The 21,762-nt window shown below is 39.8% G+C and overlaps 1 protein-coding gene across 1 annotated transcript in view; it reads left to right on the top strand.

The window, feature by feature from the left end:
• LOC112973109 (metabotropic glutamate receptor 8-like) overlaps positions 1–21,762 on the top strand; it is a 68,352-nt gene that overhangs the window by 43,265 nt on the left and 3,325 nt on the right. The window contains exon 2 of the mRNA XM_026080565.1: positions 19,183–19,399. Within this exon, the coding sequence (XP_025936350.1) occupies positions 19,183–19,399 (217 nt within the window). The remainder of the gene's footprint in view (positions 1–19,182; positions 19,400–21,762) is intronic.

The raw sequence follows: 21,762 nt of genomic DNA, 5'->3' as shown, positions 1-21,762 counted from the left end.
TCTCAAGAAAGAGTCCATCTGCTTGTGGTACTCTGCTTGTTACTAGCCTCTGGATAGAGTACAGCCGTTTAATCACAACCCTTTCCTGATCATTCAACCAGATTTTTATCTGTCCAGTTGTTTACCCCTCTGGGCTGACCAGCCTCTGACCAGTTCACTGGAATGACTGGCCTTTTTTTGCAAGTGAGTGCAACATTAACTTTCCTACTGCCATGGGGGATCTCCTGGCTCTCCCCAATCTTTGAAAGATGTTAGAGAGTGATCTTGCAAGGATATTGACCATTTTTTTTCTGTACTCATGGATGCAGCCCATCAGGGTCCATGAATGTGCAAAGGTTGATCTCTCTCAAGTAATCTCTTGATTCTCATCTACTGCTTGAACCCTTTCACTTAGCACACATGCTTGGGAGACCTTGCTGGTGAAGACTGAAGTAAAGAAGGCATTGAGTATCTCAGCCTTATCTGTGTCTGCTGTTACTAAATCACTCACCCCATTCAGCAATGAGCCCACATTATCCTTGTTCAGCATTTTGCTACCAACATATTGGAAGAAGCTCTTGCCCTTGATGTCCCTTGCAAGTTTCAATGCTAGGTAAACTTCGGCTTTTCTTACACCATCACTGCCTGTCCAAGCAATGTTTTTAAATTGGGTAGCTTGTCCCTGCTTCCTCCTCCTGTATACTGCCTTTTTATGTTAGAGCTTCACCATGAGTTCCCTGCTAGCCAAGCTGGTCTCCTGATACTTATCATCAGGATGGTGCTTATTTTCCTGAATATTGGGATGGACTGTTCTTGCACTTGTAGAATGCTGTCCTTAAAGATCTGCCAGCTTCTCTGAGCTTCTTTACCTTTCAGAACTGCCTCCCATAGGATCCTACCTACCAGTTTTGTGAATAAGCTGAAATCCAGGGTCTGTACTCTGCTATCTTATATAAGATATCAGGAAATAGAGGCCAGCACAGTTTTAAATTGCTGCATTCACCATTAAATATCTTTATGTAATTTCTAGTCCTAATTTTTTCTAGTTTCCCCATTTGATCCCCTGGATCATGTCATGATTTTATTTATATAAGGAAATAAGTTTTCAGACAATGGAAGACACTAATGTAGTGTACAATCAAATCACCTCTTGATCTCTAGTTGTTGAATTCACTCTGAGCTCAGCTGCAAGACACTACCATTAAGAAGCAGCTGTACTAACAGGTGACTCATGTAAGCAGGTGGAAATTATTATCATATCTGGGATATAGAAAACTTTCCCTGAAGCAGATATAATTAGGTATTAGAGCAAAGGTAGTTTTTAGAGAGCTGCTGAAGATGCACTCAGGGAAAAAAAAGCTTAGTTTTTTGTTTTGTTATTGTTTTAGCTAACAATAAAAGTCAAAACTGAAGGAATAGGTAAGTTTTGACTCTATAGAGCATCTGTTGACTAATCAAAGCAGGTATTCCAGATTCTACCTTCCAACTGTTCTTTAGATTGAATGTTTATAGTCAATAAAAAGATAATATATTTTTCACATTCTGAGAAAGAGTTCAGTATTTAACTTGCTGCTTTTTGCATCTGAAATAGATAAATTAACTCATTTTGACTGTATGTCAGGAATTCATTATTAACTGGTAGGTTTGAACACATTAATTTTTTTCTTAGACTTTGTTTCTCCAGCAGGTATGAACAGAAGTGAGATAAGATGTGGAAATTGATGCAGTGTGAGAAGAATCTCAAGTGATTCTTATTTCTTGAGAATATGTAGGCGTGTATATAGAAGCTTTAAAAAAGATGTGGTGTGTGAGAAGATCACATTTCTGATCATCTGTTTGATTTTTGATTCTTTAGCTGCTATTTTCAGGTAAAATTCCATGACTATGAAAAGCTTTTGACTTTAATAAGCACTTGAATAGTGAGCTTCTGGAATTTGGGGCCTGAACCTTATTTTTGGAGTAGTCAATTCAGGGAACAAAGGAAATGCATTAGTCTTGCTCTATAGTTTCAAGAATTATCATAAGAAAAGGCTAATGCTCACATCATTTGAGAGCCTGTCTGTTAATTGTATTTCTAGAAGTTTACAAAGATGAGATTCCCAAGTCTGTGGTGAAATGGTAGCATGGAGACATCCCAGTAATTTCCATGGAGAAAGACTTCTTGCTAGCTGTTTCTGTTGTGCACATTCAAACCATGAAGCAAAGGTGTGAAGAGGGTTTAGTGAAAGAGGGTTTTCCTGTTTGTTGCTAGGAAAAGTTGAGAAAACTCAACTAATAATATAAATAGTTTGCTGTTTGAAATGATCACTCCTGGAGCAGGGGAAAAATCACCGAATGGAAAAAAAACAGTGGTAAAATGTGGCTGACCGATTTCTTGTGTGAAGATTGAGACCAGATCTCATATCTAGCCAGCTTCTAGTGTTTGCAGAGCCTTTCTGTGCCTCTGTAAGGTAATCTATGGGCCTTAGTGCAATGGTACTACCTGCACATTTAGTGTCTCAGTCTCAATGGCGTATCCCTGACTAGGAGGAAAGTAATCGTAGTCTTCCAGAAACACTTTTTTTTTTTTTCCCCTTCTTCTCTTCTTTTAGGTGGAGTCATGAAATGCAAACCAGGGTACTGTAATATGCTGTGTCAGTATACATGGAGCATTTCTTGTATGATCCTAAAGGACAGAATCACAGAATGGTTGACGTTGGAAGGGACCTCTGCAGATCATCTAAATCCAACACCCCTGCTCAAGCAGGGTCACCTAGAGCACGTTGCACAGGATCGCGTCCAGGTGGGTTTTGAATATTTCCAGGGAAGGAGACTCCACAACCTCTCTGGGCAACTTGTTCCAGTGCTCTGTCCTCCTCACAGTGAAGAAGCTTTTCCTCATGTTCAGATGGAACTGCCTGTGTTTCAGTTTGTGCCCGTTGCCTCGCGTCCTGTCGCTGGGCACCACTGAAAAGAGTCTGGCCCCATCCTCTCGACACCCTCCCTTCACATACTTGTACACATTGATAAGATCCCCTCTCAGCCTTCTCTTCTCCAGGCTAAACAGGCCCAGCTCTCTCAGCCTTTCCTCATAAGAGAGATGCTCCAGTCCCCTAATCATCTTTGTAGCCCTTCACTGGACTTGCTCCAGTAGTGCCACATCCCTCTTGTACTGGGGAGCCCAGAACTGGACGCAGTACTCCAGATGTGGCCTCACCAGGGCTGAGTAGAGGGGGAGGATCACCTCCCTCGACCTGCTGGCAACACTCTTCCTGATGCACCCCAGGATACCATTGGCCTTCTTGGCCACAAGGGCACATTGCTGCCTCATGCTTAACTTGGTGTCCACCAGCACTCCCAGGTCCTTCTCCACAGAGCTGCTTTCCATCAGGTCAGGTGGCCTGTAGCAAACACCCACAACAGTGTCACCCATGCTAGCCTGCCCTTTAATCCTTACCCATAAGCTCTCGACTCACTCTTCATCTACCCCTAGGCACAGCTCCATACATTCCAGTTGCTCTCTCACATAAAGAGCAACTCCACCACCTCGCTTTCCTGGCCTGTCTTTCCTAAAAAGCACGTAGCCATCCATGACAGCACTCCAGTCATGCGAGCTATCCCACCATGTCTCTGTAATGGCAATGAGATCATGGCCCTGCGACCGCACACAGATCTCTAGTTCTTCCTGTTTATTCCCCATGCTGCGTGCATTGGTGTACAGGCATTTCAGAGAGGTGATCGAGCATGCAGGTTTCCCAGGAGGGATGCAAGAGGATCCTCCATAGCTACATCCCATGCGCACTTCCCTGGCTGCCTTCACCTGCTGGAGGTGTCCTGACTTGAGCAGTCTTTTGCCAACTACCCTGGCACTATAACTCTCCCCTTCCCCTGTCTTTCCTAGTTTAAAGCCCTCCTTACCAGGTTGGCCAACCTTTCGGCAAAGACACGTGTGCCCCACTTAGTGAGGTGGATCCCATCTCTCCCCAGCAGTTGTTGATCTTCAAACAGGGTCCCATGGTTGTAGAAACCAAAACCCTGCTGCCAACACCAGCGGTGCAGCCAGTCGTTAACTTGGAAAGTCCGTCTCCTCCTCCTCTCATCCATCCCCCTCACTGGCAGGATTGAGGAGAAGATGACCTGGGCTCCCAGACCCTTGACCACCATCCCCAGAGCTCTGAAATCCTGCTTGATGGTCTCCAGTTTGCCCTTGGTGTCATTAGCGCCCACATGGAAGAGCAGCAGAGGGTAATAGTCTGACGAGTGGACAAGTCTTGTCAGTCTTTCCATGACATCTCATATTCAAGCCCCTGGCAGGCCACAAACCTTTCTAGACAAGAGGTCAGGTCAGCAGATAGGTGTTTCCATCCCCTGCAGCAGGGAGTCCCCCACAACAATCACCCGCCGCTTCTTCCGGGCATTCCCGCAAGGCACAGGGTCTGCTGTCCTAGTTGCTTCCCTTGCAGCCATGCCCAGCTCCTCCTCATCCTGGAGGACACTAAACCTGTTCCTTAATTGCAAGTCCTCAGGAGGACTAGGAGCCTTTCTCCTCCTACAAGAGTGACCAGTTTCCAGCCTTCTTCTACGATATTATGATGTACTGTTTCACACGGCACAGAGCCCTCTGGCAACTCCACTGCTGTGGGGGGTTGGGACTCCCAAAGCTGTACAGTCTCCGAGAATACCCTGTCTATCTCTTGCTCTGCTTCTCGGATGCTGTGCAGCCTACCAACCTCCTCCCGTAACTCCCTTACCTGACGACACAACTCGCCAACAGCAGCGCACCTCCTGCAGGAGAGCTGACTGCCAGCCCAGGCCTCCCGGAGAGGCCTCAAGCACTCCCTGCAGCCTGAGACCTGTAGAGCTGCATCAGCTGTCAGAGGGTCCCAGCCTCTGATACAGCTGATGCAGCAACTCCAACAGCTACTGGGGAACACACTCTGCAGCATGTCATGAGTGTACTTGAGCACACTTCTGCACAAACTGCTGCCTCTGCTGCACTCTGGGAGCTGTGCTCTGGGCCTGGCTCTTATATAGGCCTCTCCCTAGCACTGACTCCCAGGGTGCTTGACCCGCCCTAATCAAGGGCCACCTGGATCAAAGGCCCCAACTCCCTCTGATCGGGGGCAACCAAGAGCGCTTGTCAGTGGCAGCTACACCTAGCTAGAGCTTCTCCTAGGAGGAGTTAAGGCCTCCTGTAGTTGTCCTTACCTAGCTCCCCTTTCCTGTTCACAGCAATCACCTTCTGGTTCCTTGGGGGTCCCCAGAAAGCCCCACAACTTCCAACAAGGTCCTCAAAAGTTCTAAGCAGAGCCCAGACGCTGCTGAGCAAACTGCTGCGTCTGTTCACTGCCTCTGTTAGCTGTGCTCTGAGGAGGCAGCGGCTGTAGTACAGCACCTGAAATACAGGCACAGAAGAGTGTTTAACTCCTGTGGTTCCAAGAAATGTGTAAAGCCTTTAGTTCTGCTATAAAGAGTGAAGAATTTAGTGGGCTTCTTACAGCCTTGTTCTTGCTCCTACAAGGTAAGTGTGCTAGGCTGCAGAACCGTGCTGTGTCCCTTATTTTCTTCTTGAGGCAGAAAAAGGACTTGAACCTGTAGTGAGAGCTCTAACTGTGGAGCTCTCTGGGTTGGAGGCTAGGGGATTTTCCTTCTCCGCAAGAACCTCTGGAGGGTGTTCAGGCTGAGGATCCTGAAGTGAGGAAAGGATCTTCACGCACCTCCAATTCCAAGTCTCTGAGGAAGGTGATGGAGGCTGGGTCCTCCTATTTAGTGTTCCCTAATGATCATTATACTAGCTCTCTGGAGAGCATGTTGCATCTTGTGTATCCTGTTCTTATCTACGCCTCCCCACACACTGTCTAGGGAAGTAAAGTGCTGAACTTGAGGATGTGGGTTTCTGCAGCCGACTAGCCGTCTGAAAATAAGGTTTTGCTCTATAATGAGTTGCATGATACTACAGGCTCTTGAGGCTCTAGTCCTTAGGTTTGTATTCAAGCTCAACATAGCTGAAACGTCTCGTCTTGGAGCTTAGTTGCCTAAAACTTCTAGTCAATGTAAAAAGTGAATTGCCTTATGAAGATGCTCTTCTCTCTTACACCATAGGTTATAGATGGACTTTATGGCTGTTGGCTACCAACATAGGCACTGAATATAGTTATATTTCTGTTCTTACATGTTATGCACAATATTAATCTCTCTATATAAAGAAGTAATTTGAAAACATCCTTTCTTTTTGTTAGAGTCTTATTGTTGTGACATCTGTGTATATAAAAACAAAAATCTCCATCTCTTGAGCAAAATATTGTTAATTGGTGGGTCAGCCAAATTAAGTCAGTGGAAAGGATGTACATTATGAAGAGTGCATATGGGGCGGGGGGATGCTCAGAAATAACATGTGAGATTGATTGACATACAAATCTATAGAAAATTTCATTCAATTATATGGCGATTTTGTCAGATGGAAACTTCTCTTACCCTAACAGAGAGTGAAGTTGCAACTCTGACACAGGGAAGATTTAAAAATTATTTTGGAGACTTCTACATAACACTATTGGACCACTTATAATCTGGAGAGTTGTATTTGGGCTACCTAGCTCAGATGAAATAGGTAAGATCTTGCTTAACCCTTGTATGTGCCTAAAGTGGCATTCAGACAACTCAGTCTGAGAACTGTATAGGTTTTCTTGGGTCTGTGAAACTTTTGGTGCCTAATTTTGTCCAATAAAGCTCTCTGAGCATTTGTAGTTCTGTGACTGCATGTCCCCACAAAGGCTGCCATCTTGACAGCTAGCTTATTGCTGGCCTTATTGCCTAAATGTTTGGCCTTGAAGAAAATGTTATTTCAAGACTGACTCCTGGGACCTACCCCAGCTCAGAGGCATTACAGAGCAATGCAGTAGTGTTCTGTTGTGCTTGTTTGTTCTCCAGCTTTATAAAACTTGGCTGCATGAGCTCCTGCCTCTGGGGGAGGGTGACAGAATCCTTTCCACCTCAGTCTTGCCAATGTCTCAGTGTTTGGGCAAACCCTTGGGACACATGGTTCAGGCTGTCTACATGCTAATGAATGATATAAGAGCCATGTTTCACACTTTGGCTTCTGCTCTAACCCGTTCTGTAGTAGTTTCTAAACTAGGGGAAACACACTTGTGGGAGCCCTACACAAAGAAGGGCTCTTAGCTAAGAGTGGGGATGCAAGTAGATAGACGTGGGCTCTGGCAAATAGCTTGTCTTAAAAATAAATAACTAAAAGCAGCTGGAGCTGGTAGCATTGTCCTTTTCTCCAGACATCTTTTTTAAGAGTAGTGTGAGCCAGTTCAGTGTGGGAGATGGCTCCGAGTTATTAACTGCAGTTTGTTCCACCTACACCAAAGAAATGCGATTTTGCACACATCTCTTGCTTGGTATTTCCTACTGGCTAGCTCAGGCAGCGTCACGTGAATCCCATTCCAAGGTGCTTAACTTCTCCATATGTTGCATAGACAGCCCACGTGCCAGACGGAGTCTGCAAGTTCTGTTCCAGTAAAGCTGGATGCTCTGTTGCCTTTATGATAAAAAAGTAAGTTCCACAAACTGTGAAAGAGAAGTCAGGTGAAAGACATTAGAAAAAAATACTTCAAATTGATGGATTTTTTTTCTGATTTATTTATTTTTTTGAGAAATGTAGATGACATTGATATTCTGTTTATGTGGGGGAAAATGTTGATTTCTTTCAATTGACAGTTCTAGACCAACTCTTTCAGTGTCTGAAAGTGAACAGGTGACACTGATATGCAGAAATATATTTGTGACTGATTTCAATAAGTGGATAAAAATGGAACTGTATCAGGTTCAACACAGGCTGGCATTCCCATGCCACTTGTCATCAGGAACGTCCACTCAGGCTTTTGATGTCTCCAATATTTATTCAATGCACTTGACACTTAGTTAGATTTAAGTGTAATTTTGCTTTTGATGGGGTCTTTTAACATATGCAGCAACAGATTGAGGGAAGACAATTTCAAAATAAAGGATGTTTACTCATCAAAATCTGATATAGCATTCAGAAGTGGTGCAATGGTACTCTAGTTCCTAGCACAAGTCATCTGTGCACAGTGTACAAAAGGGGATTTCTTAAGGCTGTGCAATGCATTGGTGCACTGAACAATACAGTAGCTATAGACTTGTGGACTGTCTGGCAAATGTGGCGTTCTCTTAAAACAGACTATAATAAAACTGGATCCATAAAAATGGGTATTCTGCTCATTTTTCAAAGGAAAAATCTTCAACAGTCTGAAGTGTGTAAAGGCTCTCAATATTTGGCCAGAGCAGGACCAATCAGTTTCTCATTCAGCCCGCATAAAGACAATGAATTCTGTGAAATACATCATGTGTTAATGTGAGCTTTTTCATCCCCTTTTAGGTAAAAGCAAAAGTTTGTCTGGAGCCTCATGGATGAGGTTCCTTTTCCTGCCTGTGGAAGTGCTATGTGGCCTGTGCTGCATGCCAAGGTGTGCTGATAACCATAGGTGTGAATGCAGGCAGAGAAGTGGCTTTTCAGAGTAGTGGAAAGCAGTCATCTGTGCACGCAGCCTCTGACTGTAGATATCCTACCAGAAATGTGGGGTATTACTGAAACTGCTGAAAACAGGAAAGCTTCATGGTTCATTTTTTCCTAACTTACCGAGAGCTTCTCACACCCTCTTCTTTCAGCATCCTGCCAAACCACTGAAGTACTGTGTTCATGGTAGGGCCACACTTACAGGATCAAGTTAACTGAAGAGGACTTTTAAGAACCCTCCAAAGGGCTTATATATCGTGTATATATTTGGACTTAGAGATATTGGAGAGTCACAGCTAGAGAGGAAATCTCCATCACACTAGCCAGGAAGGCTAAGGCAAGCACTCAAACTGTGTAGTGGTGATAACACTGTGCAGTGGTGATAACAGTAAACTGATTTATACTTAAATTGCAATGAACGAAAGTAGGGGAAAGGAGAATTTGCAGAAATTATGTGAATTGCTCTTCCAATAGAGGCTTTTCTCCTACACCAAGCATTCCTATTGCTGACATCATGGATGTGTTCCCAGTACAGTCAGAGAGTGAAGGCAGGTGTGATGGGGAAAGAAGTTTTAGTCAGGAGACCAGAGAAAGGAGTAACCTTGTCCAAGCTTATTTCACAGAAGAAGGGTTCCCCTTTGACCTTTCTGCTGGTCCAAGTGGAAACAGTGAATATTTGTGAACAGTCAGCTGCCAAAGGGGAGAAGCAGAGCTACATCTGATAAGCCCAGGTCAGCTGTTTAGCAGCCAATTGCTCTTCCTCACACTTCAGTCAAATTTGTGACTGAGGAGGCAGGAGGAAGTGAGAAGAGGCAGGGAAAACCAGGAGTGAAGGAAAAGATATCTGGAAAGAAATATATGTATGTAGGGAAGATATTTAAAATACAGAGAGGATAATGAATGGTAGGTATAAGTTGCTGAAAGGAAAAAGATGATCTAAAATGTCTGACAAAATGAAGTAAGAATAAATTATAGGAAGAAAGGGAAAAAAATAGGAAGCAACAGGGGGATGACATAAAAAAGTACCTATATATATATATGAAGCACCTGTGTGTGTTTGTATGTATATATGTATGCATACATTTTACTTGATAAAGAGTGTCATTGAACTGCTTTCCAGAAAGCTTGCCCTCATACTCTAAATATAGAGAAGCCAAGAATATACTACTGGACAGGTAGGAAACCTCTGCCAGATCTCTCCTTTTCTGCAAGTCATGTTATTCCCTTCAAGCTGTGCTTTTCTTAAAGCTTCTTATTTTATGTGGGGAGAAAATATCAGCTTATAAACAAAATTTTGGTAACCTTCCTCTTGGGGAATTATAAACCACTAACTACTCCAGGTCAGAAAGAAAAGCAAAAGCGACACTCTGTGTGTCTGTGTGTGTGTGTACACCCCCATTCCCAAATCATGACTTTCAGTACAATCTTATTCCTGTTTGGAGATTTTACTTATGATTGTTGGGAAGGTAAAAACAGATGATGTATGAGCTGAGACTTAGAGGGTACCTCTGATATAACAGACCATGGAGTAACAACCTACTTGTGTGGTTTAATTGTTTTTGTGTGTTCAGTAGGATTTGTAATGCTGTACCTTTCCTACCTGAATGACAAAACTTATGAAGTATAATTATTTATGAAAGCTGATGATTTTGCTTTCTGTTTGCTACCATATATTATTATGGTATTCTATACATTCTATTTAAAGTGCAATTTTTTTACTTAAGCTCTAATTTATCAGAATTCTTTGGTCTTTCTACCTGGTTAGAAAGATTCTGAACAGAATTTGTGCTGTTCTGACTTCTTGGCCATGGACCAGCCTCCAAAGCACTATGCACTCCATGAACAACTTTCAGGCTGTCCGCACAATGAATCAGTGGACCTGGTGGATACTCTGCTGCTGTGTGTGCTTGGACCTGCAGGTTTCAGTGTGTATAATGTATATACATACATACATACACACTGAAATATGTATAAAAATATTTCTATAACATATATATTATATATATATATATTTTTGAGGAGGAGACACGGTGGTAATAGTCCACTTAATCCTGAGCCCATCTTTACAAAACCTCTTTTCTTGTGTACTGAGACTTGGATAGTTATTTTTGTGAACAACCCAAAATAGTAGATAATATGTTTATATGCCCTCTGCATTCACTTTTTAATGTTGCAAGGCTGTGATTTTCCAAATGGCCAGGGACAATTAGGCTGATAGCAGCCAGGTTGTTCTTTTGAGAACTCCAGTCTCTGACCCCATTAAACACAAGGAAACCTAGGTCATTCCTACCATTTAAGTCACTCTGACCACATAATGAATTTACAGAGAAAAAATATCCTTCTTGTTACTTGTGAATTCTTCATTTCCAATGCATCTGTCCAGTTCATGGAGTTTAAATATTTAGGTATTCATAACTCTTTAAAATTCTCTAGGGTCTGTACTGGAGATACTTTGTCTGACCAGTTGGGGGTGAAGGTAGCAATTACAGTCCTACTTTATAGATAGATATATCTGCACAGTTGTGCTCTCACTTGGATTGCCTGGATTTTCATCTCTCTGCCTGCCATGATGCTTTTGACAAGAGAAACCATGACTCTATGTAGTGATAAATCATGGCCAACATTCAGTTTAAGTGAGAAATCAGAATGGAAATCTGGTAATGATGGAACAGAAAATACATCACCATATGGTGTCCAGGAACCTTGCAGAGGAGGATGCTGTTTTTTCCAGAGCTGCCCTACTATTTTTAAAATAAAGTACACTTTGAATAGAAAGTAAGGCTTGGATATCACTTTTATGGGCCTTAGAGCTTAATTCCCAGCTAACTGCCAATCTTTTGATTTGGAGTGTTTTGCATTTTGCTTTAACTTTTCTACCAGCAATGACCGGACTCAACATTTCACCATGGTAATACAGGTATCATTTAAATCTTTCAAAATGGCTTAGGACTGTCTTTTCTTCTAGGTTAAAAACTCAAAGTAAAATTGTTCAACTGCAGAGGTCAACTTTATTAAAAAGAAAAAATACTTCATTTCTCTTTTCTAAGTCTATAATAGTTGGATTTAAAATGTTGTTTTATGATCCCTTATGACCTGGTTATATTCCAGAAGGAATTCCTAGCTGTAGTGAATCACTGGTGTTCCCTTAATGCTCTCTGATATGAGGGAAACATGAAGCTTCCCTTACCAAGCCGCATCTTTGTGGGAGAATAAACTGTTCATCAAAAGTAGAAGTGGACTTCAGTTCCCTAAATGGAGGAAATCTAGTATCATTTTTTGGTACCTCAGGATAGCCTGCCTAGCCTCTAGCTGGCCTTTTTTATGTGATGTCTTGGGTATCCAAGTCATTAGTGTGGGGCAGATAGATTACATGGAAATTACAGGAAATCTGAGTCTTTTGGGGTGGCAGATGGAGTGTAGGCGGTATAACCTAAAACACCTGGAAGCACCCACTGAAGCATTGGGCATGTATATTTGGGCAACTGAGCCAAATCTGCATATCTTTACAGCTCTCTCCACAATTGTGAACAATACAAGATTTGCTTTCCCTCCTCCTGAATTTTTTCAAATACTCGTGTCTCATGACATAAAACTGGCACCACAGATGGTAGAAGGATAGTATTACTGTTCAGCCAGCGGTGTAAGTAGAACTGGCCTTGCAACATTAAAAAGTGAATGCAAAGAGCAGAACTGTCCATTAAGCAGAACACCTGTCTTGCTTAGAGCACCCTTTTCTTACATATCATGTTCCCTGCAATCAGAAAATCTCTTGCAGACAACTGCATGTTCTCATGGGTGAGTCTCCGAAGTTGGCTGCAATGTTCTCTAAGGTACTAATTAGTAAATGAATGTAAAGGAAATCTGACTGGACAGAAGAATACTTTCTAGATACTAGATAATTTTATTACTACTGAATAATAATAAAAAAGTCTGCTTTTAGTTCAGACCAAAAGTAATGCACATCTCTGTATACTTTCTCAAACTCATCAGAAGTGATTACAGTTCTTGAAAGCAGTGAGAAGACTGGCCCTAATGAAGAAAGTAGGGCTAAAAAGGCTTTGAAATATCGGAGTTCACACTGTGCTCAGCAGAGCTTGGCACAAGTCTAACATATTGATACACATAATTAAGTGTGGGTTTCCCTGATAAGTAGAAAAAGAATTTTAAAAGTTTAAGTCCCTAAAGCTATCTGACCATCCTTGGCTTCTCCTCTGATCCGATGATTGGACAACATAAGAAACAGTGAAGGAAGTGCTAACTGCCATTCCCAAGCTTAAAATCCACCTCCCCCCACCTCGCTCCTCCATGTGATGTGATCTCTGTGTGAATATTACCCATTTGATCTACTGTTTCTTCATCTTATCATTCAGCGCCTGGACCTCAGCTGGGTTTGAAATATTTAGAAAGAGCTTGTCTACAGATGGTGGATAACTTAATGCGCAACTGCTTAATGTAGATGGTTTTCAGAGAGGCAAGAAAACAGGATTTAAAGTGATGTGGAAATACCAGAATAGAGCTCCCTTACTGAGAAAATGCCATTGTTAAACATTTATCAATAGACTCTCTTGCACAGAACACTGACAACAGTTCAAGCTGTCCTATAGATGGATTCCCGTCCTCCTGGAGATGCACAGCAGTGCACAGTGTGACAAGATCTGCTTCAGCTGTAAAAATGTTCATAATGTGTAAATATCCTTTAATGTTTTTGCCCTAAAGTGCATCACAAAGCACAGAGACCCATACTTTCCAGAACGGTGAATTTGTTTTCTAGATGCTGCATCTATTATGGGATTTGGGATTGTGATAGCACTTTTTTTTTCTTTTTTCTGTAGTATCCCTTGTGTGTAATTAAAAGTAATGACTTCTAATGAGTCCCTGACCTACCTCAGCCCACTGGAAAGAAACAACTTCTTAAATTCTAACACTATATATTACATAAATTCCTCTGTCTTGTCCTGTTCTTTCAGAGCAGCACAGCAGATCATGTAAACTAACACATTCATTCTGTAACATGTCTGGTTAGGCTTTATGAAAGATGTATTTTGACTGATGGTGATAGAATGCAATCATATATAGATCTTTAATATTTCTGCATCCCATAATCTGACACTAAGCAATTACTTATGTTAACTATAAGAAATTAATTTCTCTAAGTTAATTCAGTTTATTCAGAATACCATGGTGCTAGTCCATTTGATCATCAGAGATCACCTCAGAAATACTTAGGTGGGATAGATCATTTCTGTTTTTGTGGTTGGGGAAAAAATGAGAAAATCAGTAATAAAGGATGATTTGCTTATTTGATATTATCTCCACATTGTCACTATGATGGTGGCTGCATCTTCCTCTATAATTTTTCACATACCAGGCCTACCTATGATGGCTGTAGAAATAATTTTATTAGCAACAAACCATGCTGCATTCTTTCTCCACTGTTCATTGATTCACAGCTACGTCCTTTTCTCATGAAAATCTCAGTGCAGCTCATTGAAGATGTATTCTGCTCAGGTTCAAGAACCCAGAAGATAACTGATGGCAATACAGGCAAAGTAAAGCCAGTGAAAAGAGTAATAGGGAAGGAAAAGAAAAAGTAAAATTGTTCACCTTTCTCAACTTTGAAACATTTAGGTGTGATGGATCACTTCTGTGATTTGGGAAAGAAAATAGCAATAGCTGCGTTGGATTTTACCACAAAGACCTTATCTTTGAACGGCTACATATAAACATATAGATGCCTTCCAAAAATTTTGAGACTACCTCATCATTAGCTCCTCATCATTAGGTGTCTGAATTGCAAGCACCCTTGACAGGAACCAGCATGATATTTACTGCAGATAGAATGATTTGGAATAATTCAAATGGATTAAAAAAATTCTTGCATTCCAAGTGGAATCAGCTAATGGCAGCCTTCAGGTTATACCTATGCTCTTTCCCTTTCCAAAGCTTTTAAACCCTACTTTTTTTTTTTTTTTTTAGAATTAAATGCATTTCAAATTGCAGTTAGGCAAAAAGCATAACTGTTTTTTGTTGTCTTTGCTCTAGCTGATTGAACATATTTTTTTTCAGTAAATCTGTAGTAGCTCCTGAAGAAGATACCTTCCTGGACACAATGACTACTGTTTGACAAATGTCTCTCAAACTATATCAAAGTCCTTAACATAAAGAGAGAGTGTAAGCATATACTTCTAAATAAATATAATTTAGAATTATACATGTATTGGGAAAATATGTTGTGAGAGATTGCTCCTCCTCGCTGTAAAGTCCATGGAAAGAACTTTAATTAGAAAACTTCATATGCTGCATTTGGAAACTTTTTCAGGACATTATTTCTAGGTAGGTTTCTAGGTAGTTTATAGTCAATGGAGCTGGAATGGAGCTTCATTCTTCTCAGCCACTCTGAGCACTGAAAAGGGCATCTCATATCTCTGAAGACATTAGAGTGTTAATGTGTTGTATCTTCCCAAGATGATCTAGTGTTGGTTTATTTCTGAAAATGAATGAAACTAGGTCTCTAATGATGGTATGGGTCACCTATTCAGTTTTTGTCATAGATGGAGAGATGAAGACTTTGCAAAAGGAAAATCTAATATTGATCATTAGCTGTACACAGATGTTTTGAAAGTGAGGTGTAGCTAAAAGGAGTGGGACTGTAAGGTTCAGCAGAAGATGTGTAGCTGTTTACAGTATTGTTCTACATAGTGTAGATAACATTTGAATTAATCTCGCAAGCTCCCTTTATAGTCAGTGCAGGGAAGCAGGCAGTTTTAGGGTGTGATTTATCTCCTCCTACAGTTAGTAACAAACCAGAACCTTTTTAATCTTGTTTGGTATAGCACAAGATGTTATCAAGTCTCATCAAACTCTTTTGAATCTTAAATGTCTATCCTGAATGCCTTTAACATTACTTTACCACAGAATGGCACATTTTTTGAAAGTGAAGGCAGGCTAAGATGATGTTCTGGCTGATAGTAATTTACAAATGTGACTAATAGCTAAAAGATAGTGACCTCAGCTCCCATCCAGCAACTGTTCAATATCTAGGCCCTGAGGATTCATTTCACTGCTGTGAATTTTTTGTGTCCACAAACAATTCTTTCTTTCAGTATAGAGGAGGGAATAAAATTCATGAAAAGACAGAGCCATTAATGATTAATGATAGATATTTAAAAATCAAAAAAATCACCAAAATGAAAATGTGTTACCACAGTCAAATTTTATTTCAAGCTTTTACTCCTTTGCTAGCTTTATTAGTTAGTGGTGAAATGCCAGTTGATATTGAGCCATTGCTAACCTCAAGTTTATTGACTTCAATCTGTTAGCTACAATTATTTTCTATTTTTAAAGTACTACTGCTAATATTCCTCAAAAAAAGATGGCTTCTCAGTGATGTGAAAATGAAAAAGGGAAATAAAATGCTAGCTGATATGTTAAAGTTAGTAGTGATAGGACTGAGTGGGTAGTGAAACTGAAGATGTGAGTGATTTAAGCCCATTAGGCTAGGTGACTGTACAGGTTACTGCTGTGAGTATAACTCATAATCAGTAATGTTCAAAATTACTGGTGATTCCTTTCTGAGGTCTTTTTTCAAACAAGTTTAGCTCATTTCACTGTGTCTACTATTCTGCTTCCAAATCATGCTTTCACCTGAAAGGCTATATAAAGGAAGATGGCATTTGAAATCACTGATACTTTAAATTGACAAATGGAGCATGCAAATGGATTTGAAAGCTCAATAAAATAAGGATCCACTGAACTTTTGTCCAAAACTTGGAGAGAATATCACAGAAGAGAAGGCATACTAAGAGCTGCCTGCTGTAATAAAGACACTTTACTGGAAGGGCAAACTGAGTCATGTAGTAATCTCTACTATTCTCAGTTCAGTACCTCTATATGTTTGGGTTTGGATCCCAGCATTGGACTGACCAGAACAGATCCAGAGTAATACTCCTCTGTGAGTAGTCCTGGATTTGGGAGTCATGGATGGCTCTCATTTTCACTGTAGGGAGGACTGGAAGTGGTTACCACTTCACTAAAATAAATGAAAAGTCACCTTATCTGCTCTTGGAATTGCTGAAGATGCCCACACCTTCTCCATCAGAAAGTAAAAGTCCGTTCTGTAGTAATGTTTCCGTAGGTATTTGACTCAAAAGTTGTTCCTGCTTTGCAGTGGTGGTCAATCGCACTTTATGCACAGTTAGTTCTGAAACTAACTGCTCCTTCTTGTCTAATCCTATGGAAAAAGATCTCTAGAGTCAGATTTTAAATGAACTTGGTGATGTATACAAAAAGACCCAGGAAAATTAAAGACCATGTTTGACTGTTAATTTTGGCATGAATCTAACTTGAAGGCTTAGTCCATCTACTTATGGCAGTTATGTTTTATTTGCCTTTTTTGTTTCAATTTTTTTTTTTTAACAGGGAAAAACATTTTCTTATGCCAATGACTTTGGATAATAGAGAGAATGAGATGAAGCCACCCCAAAAAGGAAATGCTATTAACAGTGCTATGTAGTATTTAAGTACAAAATAAATGTTGTATATTGTATTTAATTTTGAAAATTTAAAATGAGAAATTTAGAATGAGAAATATAAGAGAAACCCCCCTTTTACAAGTCTCTTTCAAAATGCAAATTTACATCTCAAGGGACCAATAGAACTTAAGTTATAAATACAGACTGTATTTAGGGAGTTTTAAAAACACATATTACTGAATTGATAGAGCATAACAGTTCCCTTGCTTAGGCAGCATTACGCTCTATCTTGTAAAATGTACTTGGGGACATGTAAATGGTTTCTTAAGCCTACAGTCCATAACTAGAGTTGTTATATTTTAATGTATATATTTTTCATTCATGGATTATTGAACCAGTAAATTCTAACAATTTGTCCTCACGCCAAACAATTTCTTTGAGTGTTGTTCAGAGTCTTTTCAGTAATTATGTGATGCCTCAGATCCTCACTTTTTAAAACTATTTTCCAGTGCCTCCCTGTATATACATGTTGTGTGTCTAAAAGCAGGCAAGTGAGGAAGCTGTTGTTCACTTTTGCATAAAACGCTTTACAAAGAGAAGTCTGCGAGATATTTCTAGATAGGAGATCTGCAGTTTTGGAGAGAAAATACCTGAATGTGACGTGCTGTCTACAACCATGAGGGATGTATATAAAAAGGAATACGGAAAATAGCTAAATATCATTCCACTGTGTGTGGAACATTTTTCTCAAAGCTTAGGCAAACGCTTTCTTTATGGCTTGCTGTTTAGAGTAGCTCTCTTTTACACAGCGTATTGTCCTTTCATACTGTTGAAAAGTTGGCAGAGGCCTACTAGGTGTGCCCAAGAATTTCAGAGGTATTTGGTTTGGACCATATTTTTCTTCCATTCACTTCCATTGTTATTCGAAATAACTCTTGGGAAGAAGCTGAACTACAAAGAGTGAAGTAGAAAAGTAGCATCTTTTCTCTGCGTTTCTGAGGGCCCCAAATAAGTGATATTAATAGTACGTAAAATATTTCTATTGATCTAAAACATCTCATTGCTATGTTATACCAACAGCTCTAATATATATCTAGGCTGTGTCATCCGTCTCATGCCTGATGAGAAACAAGAACTGAGAAAGTTAATGGGTATAACTCTGTGGTCTAGATATCAAGATTTTTAACAACAGACTGTGTTAAGCTAAAAGATCTCTTAAGGATGTTGATTTTATGAACATTATCTTCAACAAAGCAACAACCCATAATACTGGGAGTATTTCATCAGTTTTATTTTAAATCAGAAAATCATTCCCATTTTAAATTATTTAAAATTTAAATAAATGTTAATTAAACTTTCTTCCATCAAAATACTCTTCAGAATAACTGCATGTTGCCTGTGGACAGCTTTTTCTGAACATTCCCAAACCACTTATTTCAGATAACCAAGTTAATGTAGAATCAGCCCAGATTCTTTATTTTCTGTGAAATTACTAATTTATTTAAAAAAAAAGTATTTTAGTTATTTAGTGTTTTTTGTTTCCATAAAGATGAGCATGGTGGAGGGCCATAAACCTTCCTTGTGACCGTTCTTCTCCTTTGTGTGTGTATGGTATACGGGCAGTGGTTTTTTTTGGTAGGATTTTCATCGTATGGATTTTGATATTTACTGCAGAGTCTGCATATTCTTAAGTCATGCACAATACCATATTGAAAGTGGAAAATGAAAAAATCTGAGAGAGAGAAGACTTGACAAAAGGGAGAGACAGTGGGAAAACACAGGCATGCATATACATACACAAAACAATGAAATGGAAATAATCTACACTTTACTGCTCAAATTTAAGTATAACATTTAAGAATCACGGTCATCAAAACTGTGACCTTTTTCCTTTCTATAGTAACAGCAGGAACTCCTTCCACTCCCCCCTTTCCTATCACAGCCAGGATCAAAAAAGTTGTTATACTTACATGTCAAGAATCATGACATCTGGAGAAAAGCAGAATGCATTATTTCTTGGTGAGAGTGTTATACAGTAAGACTTGACTGACATTTTACAAAATCTGAGATGCTTTCTGATCAGTTGATTTAATTAAACAGAGATATTCAGTTCTGCACAGTGCCTGCGCATGATCTATTTTAAGCTTTTCAGACATACAAGTATATAGTGGAAAATGATATTAGATTGGCTTGAATTACTTGTCATTTTATTTGCAGATACCTCAAATCAGCTATGCATCTACAGCTCCAGAGCTAAGCGATAACACCAGGTATGACTTTTTTTCTCGAGTGGTTCCACCTGACTCCTATCAAGCTCAGGCCATGGTTGATATTGTGACAGCCCTCGGATGGAACTACGTATCAACGCTGGCTTCTGAAGGAAACTACGGAGAGAGCGGTGTAGAAGCATTTACGCAGATCTCAAGGGAAATTGGTAAGTGCACCCTTATCAGGTTTTATATTTAGAGTTGACAGGTTGCGAAGCATGACTAAACATTGCCCGGGTCTACGCAGAATGATCCGAACGCCTGCAGAGGCACAACCTGGATGGAAGTGGAGTGCTTTATGAATGACTTTGCTGCTTGCAGGTCTTTCAAGGTGATGTTTTCGCACTAATTTAACAGGAGCTCCTGACAAAGGTGAAAAACGCATGTGTCTTGCCCCTTTTGGAAAGGGAGAGCTTCTTGATAAATTAGGGGCTTGGCAAGCATAAGTCTCACATAGTATGGTTGCTTAAAAGTGAGACATATTAAACTATTATTGGGGCAGAAAACCACCCCCAGTTGAATTACAGTGAAATTTGAGGAGATGTGATTGAGCTGACTTTGGAAAATCATGATGCAATGAGCCCTCATTTCCCATACTCCAGCATTCATAAATCTAGTTAATAGGGTTTTTAATCTTGCTAAACTTTAACACAACAACAACAAAAACTATGAAGTACAAAGACATACCCTAGTTGTTGTTCCTTCAGATTGAAAAGTGCTATATAAATATAGGCATTAGTATGAGAAGTATTTTTAAGTCCCTTTGATCTTTTCTCACACTACAATAGTTATTTCTGGCCTGAAAAATTGGCTATTTCTCAGAGACAATAGGTTTTAGATGCCAAGTAATGAGATGATGAGTAGCAGGTGGTTTGAAAGAGGGAAGAATGGGTCTTTCACTGACTGCAATGTTAAAAGACACAAAATAATATCCTTACAGGAAAAAAAATGCAAACAGCTTTCCTGTCCTTTCTCAGAAAGCCTGAGTTAATTTTCTGGACATGACTTTGAGGGCAAGGGCCAATAATCTCTGGTTCTTTCAAGGCAGTTTGAGTGAGAGAACATGATGAAATCTTCCATTTTCAATAACCACATGTAATTGTAGAGATCATCTCAGTCATATAGGTGGTGCATGTATGTCTAAAGTACTTATGCCTGTACCATGAAGAACATTACTAATTGCTCGCAACAATTTGACAGTAAGACAAAAACACAGGAATTTGTTATTTAGAGTACTGTTGTGTATAATATGCTGGATGAGTTAATTAATAAATATGCTGTTTCCAGCTTCTAATCAATGCTCTCTGATCCTATGTGTGAGCCAAGGCAGTTCATTGTACAGTGATTTGATCTGGAATTAGAGAGGGCATGGCTAATTTTTCCAAAGTTTATAGCTAAAATAAAATATGGTGAGATTCTAAGTCTTAGTAAAAGAAGAATTCACTATAAGCATTTATAGCAAAACTAAGCTTTGGTCTGGCTGTACTGCAGATAACCTTTGGCACCTGAAGATGCAGCTGAATAGCCAGATAAAAAGAGAAATCAGAAAATTCTAATTCTGGAAGCAGCACTGCAGTTCTTGATTTACAGACTTCTAAAATCATTGAGTTATTAGAAAATTTTTTTTGAATATTATGCATGAAAAGGGAAGGCCTATCCTTTGTGTCAGATATTGAACTGAATAGATTGGCTGCCCCAGACACTCACAGCAAAATTCATTGGTTGAAAATCACTTTTTCTTGAAACATCTGCGGCCCAACTAGTTCTACTGAGTTCTGAAAGTAGATAAATAAAAAAATGCTCATTCTACTGTTTCTCATTTCTAGGAATATGAGAGTTATTCAGATCACTACAATAATGAGAATTGTGATTTCATTATAATGGCAGTGATTTGAGTTTGTGTCAATTGGACCTTGATCAATCCTAAAATAAAAAAGACGAATTTATTACATGAATAATCTTAATTTAATGAATGATAGTATGACTGAATCCAAAGAACTTAAAATGATGAATGGGAATCCTAAATGTTACAAGATCTGCGTAACTCCAAGAGATGTATAAAATAATGCACTCCCCCCCCGCCCCTTATGACTTTTAAGGCTCTAGAAGACAGTTACTCTTTACTAGGACACTCCATTTTGGGAACCTCCATTTTGGTAGCAGCTCATCCACTGTTTTCTTTGGTCATGAGGACTGTTACTTAATGATCAGGCAAAGTTATTACGAACTGGTTGTAAGTAAAGAAGGAAAGCAGAGGAGAAGCAGGAAATTATAAATCAAACAACTTATTAAACAAGGAATTAAAATTCCTGGAAAAAATGTTGAAATAAATTATCAGGCAAATTATATGCAGCCACAGGGACATGATTGATAGCCAGTGCAGGTTTGTCAAGAACAAATAGTATTAAACCCATCTTATATATATATATGTGTGTGTGTGTGTATGTGTGTGTATGTGACAGGATAACATCTTTATAGTTGGAGAAGAAGCACTTGATGTCATGTCTCTTGATTTAGTAGTGTTGTCTCA

Source organism: Apteryx rowi, unplaced genomic scaffold, assembly GCF_003343035.1.
Source record: "Apteryx rowi isolate R43461 unplaced genomic scaffold, aptRow1 scaffold_526, whole genome shotgun sequence".
Classification (NCBI taxonomy): Eukaryota; Metazoa; Chordata; class Aves; order Apterygiformes; family Apterygidae; genus Apteryx; species Apteryx rowi.
This window is presented reverse-complemented; position numbering and strand designations above follow the sequence as displayed.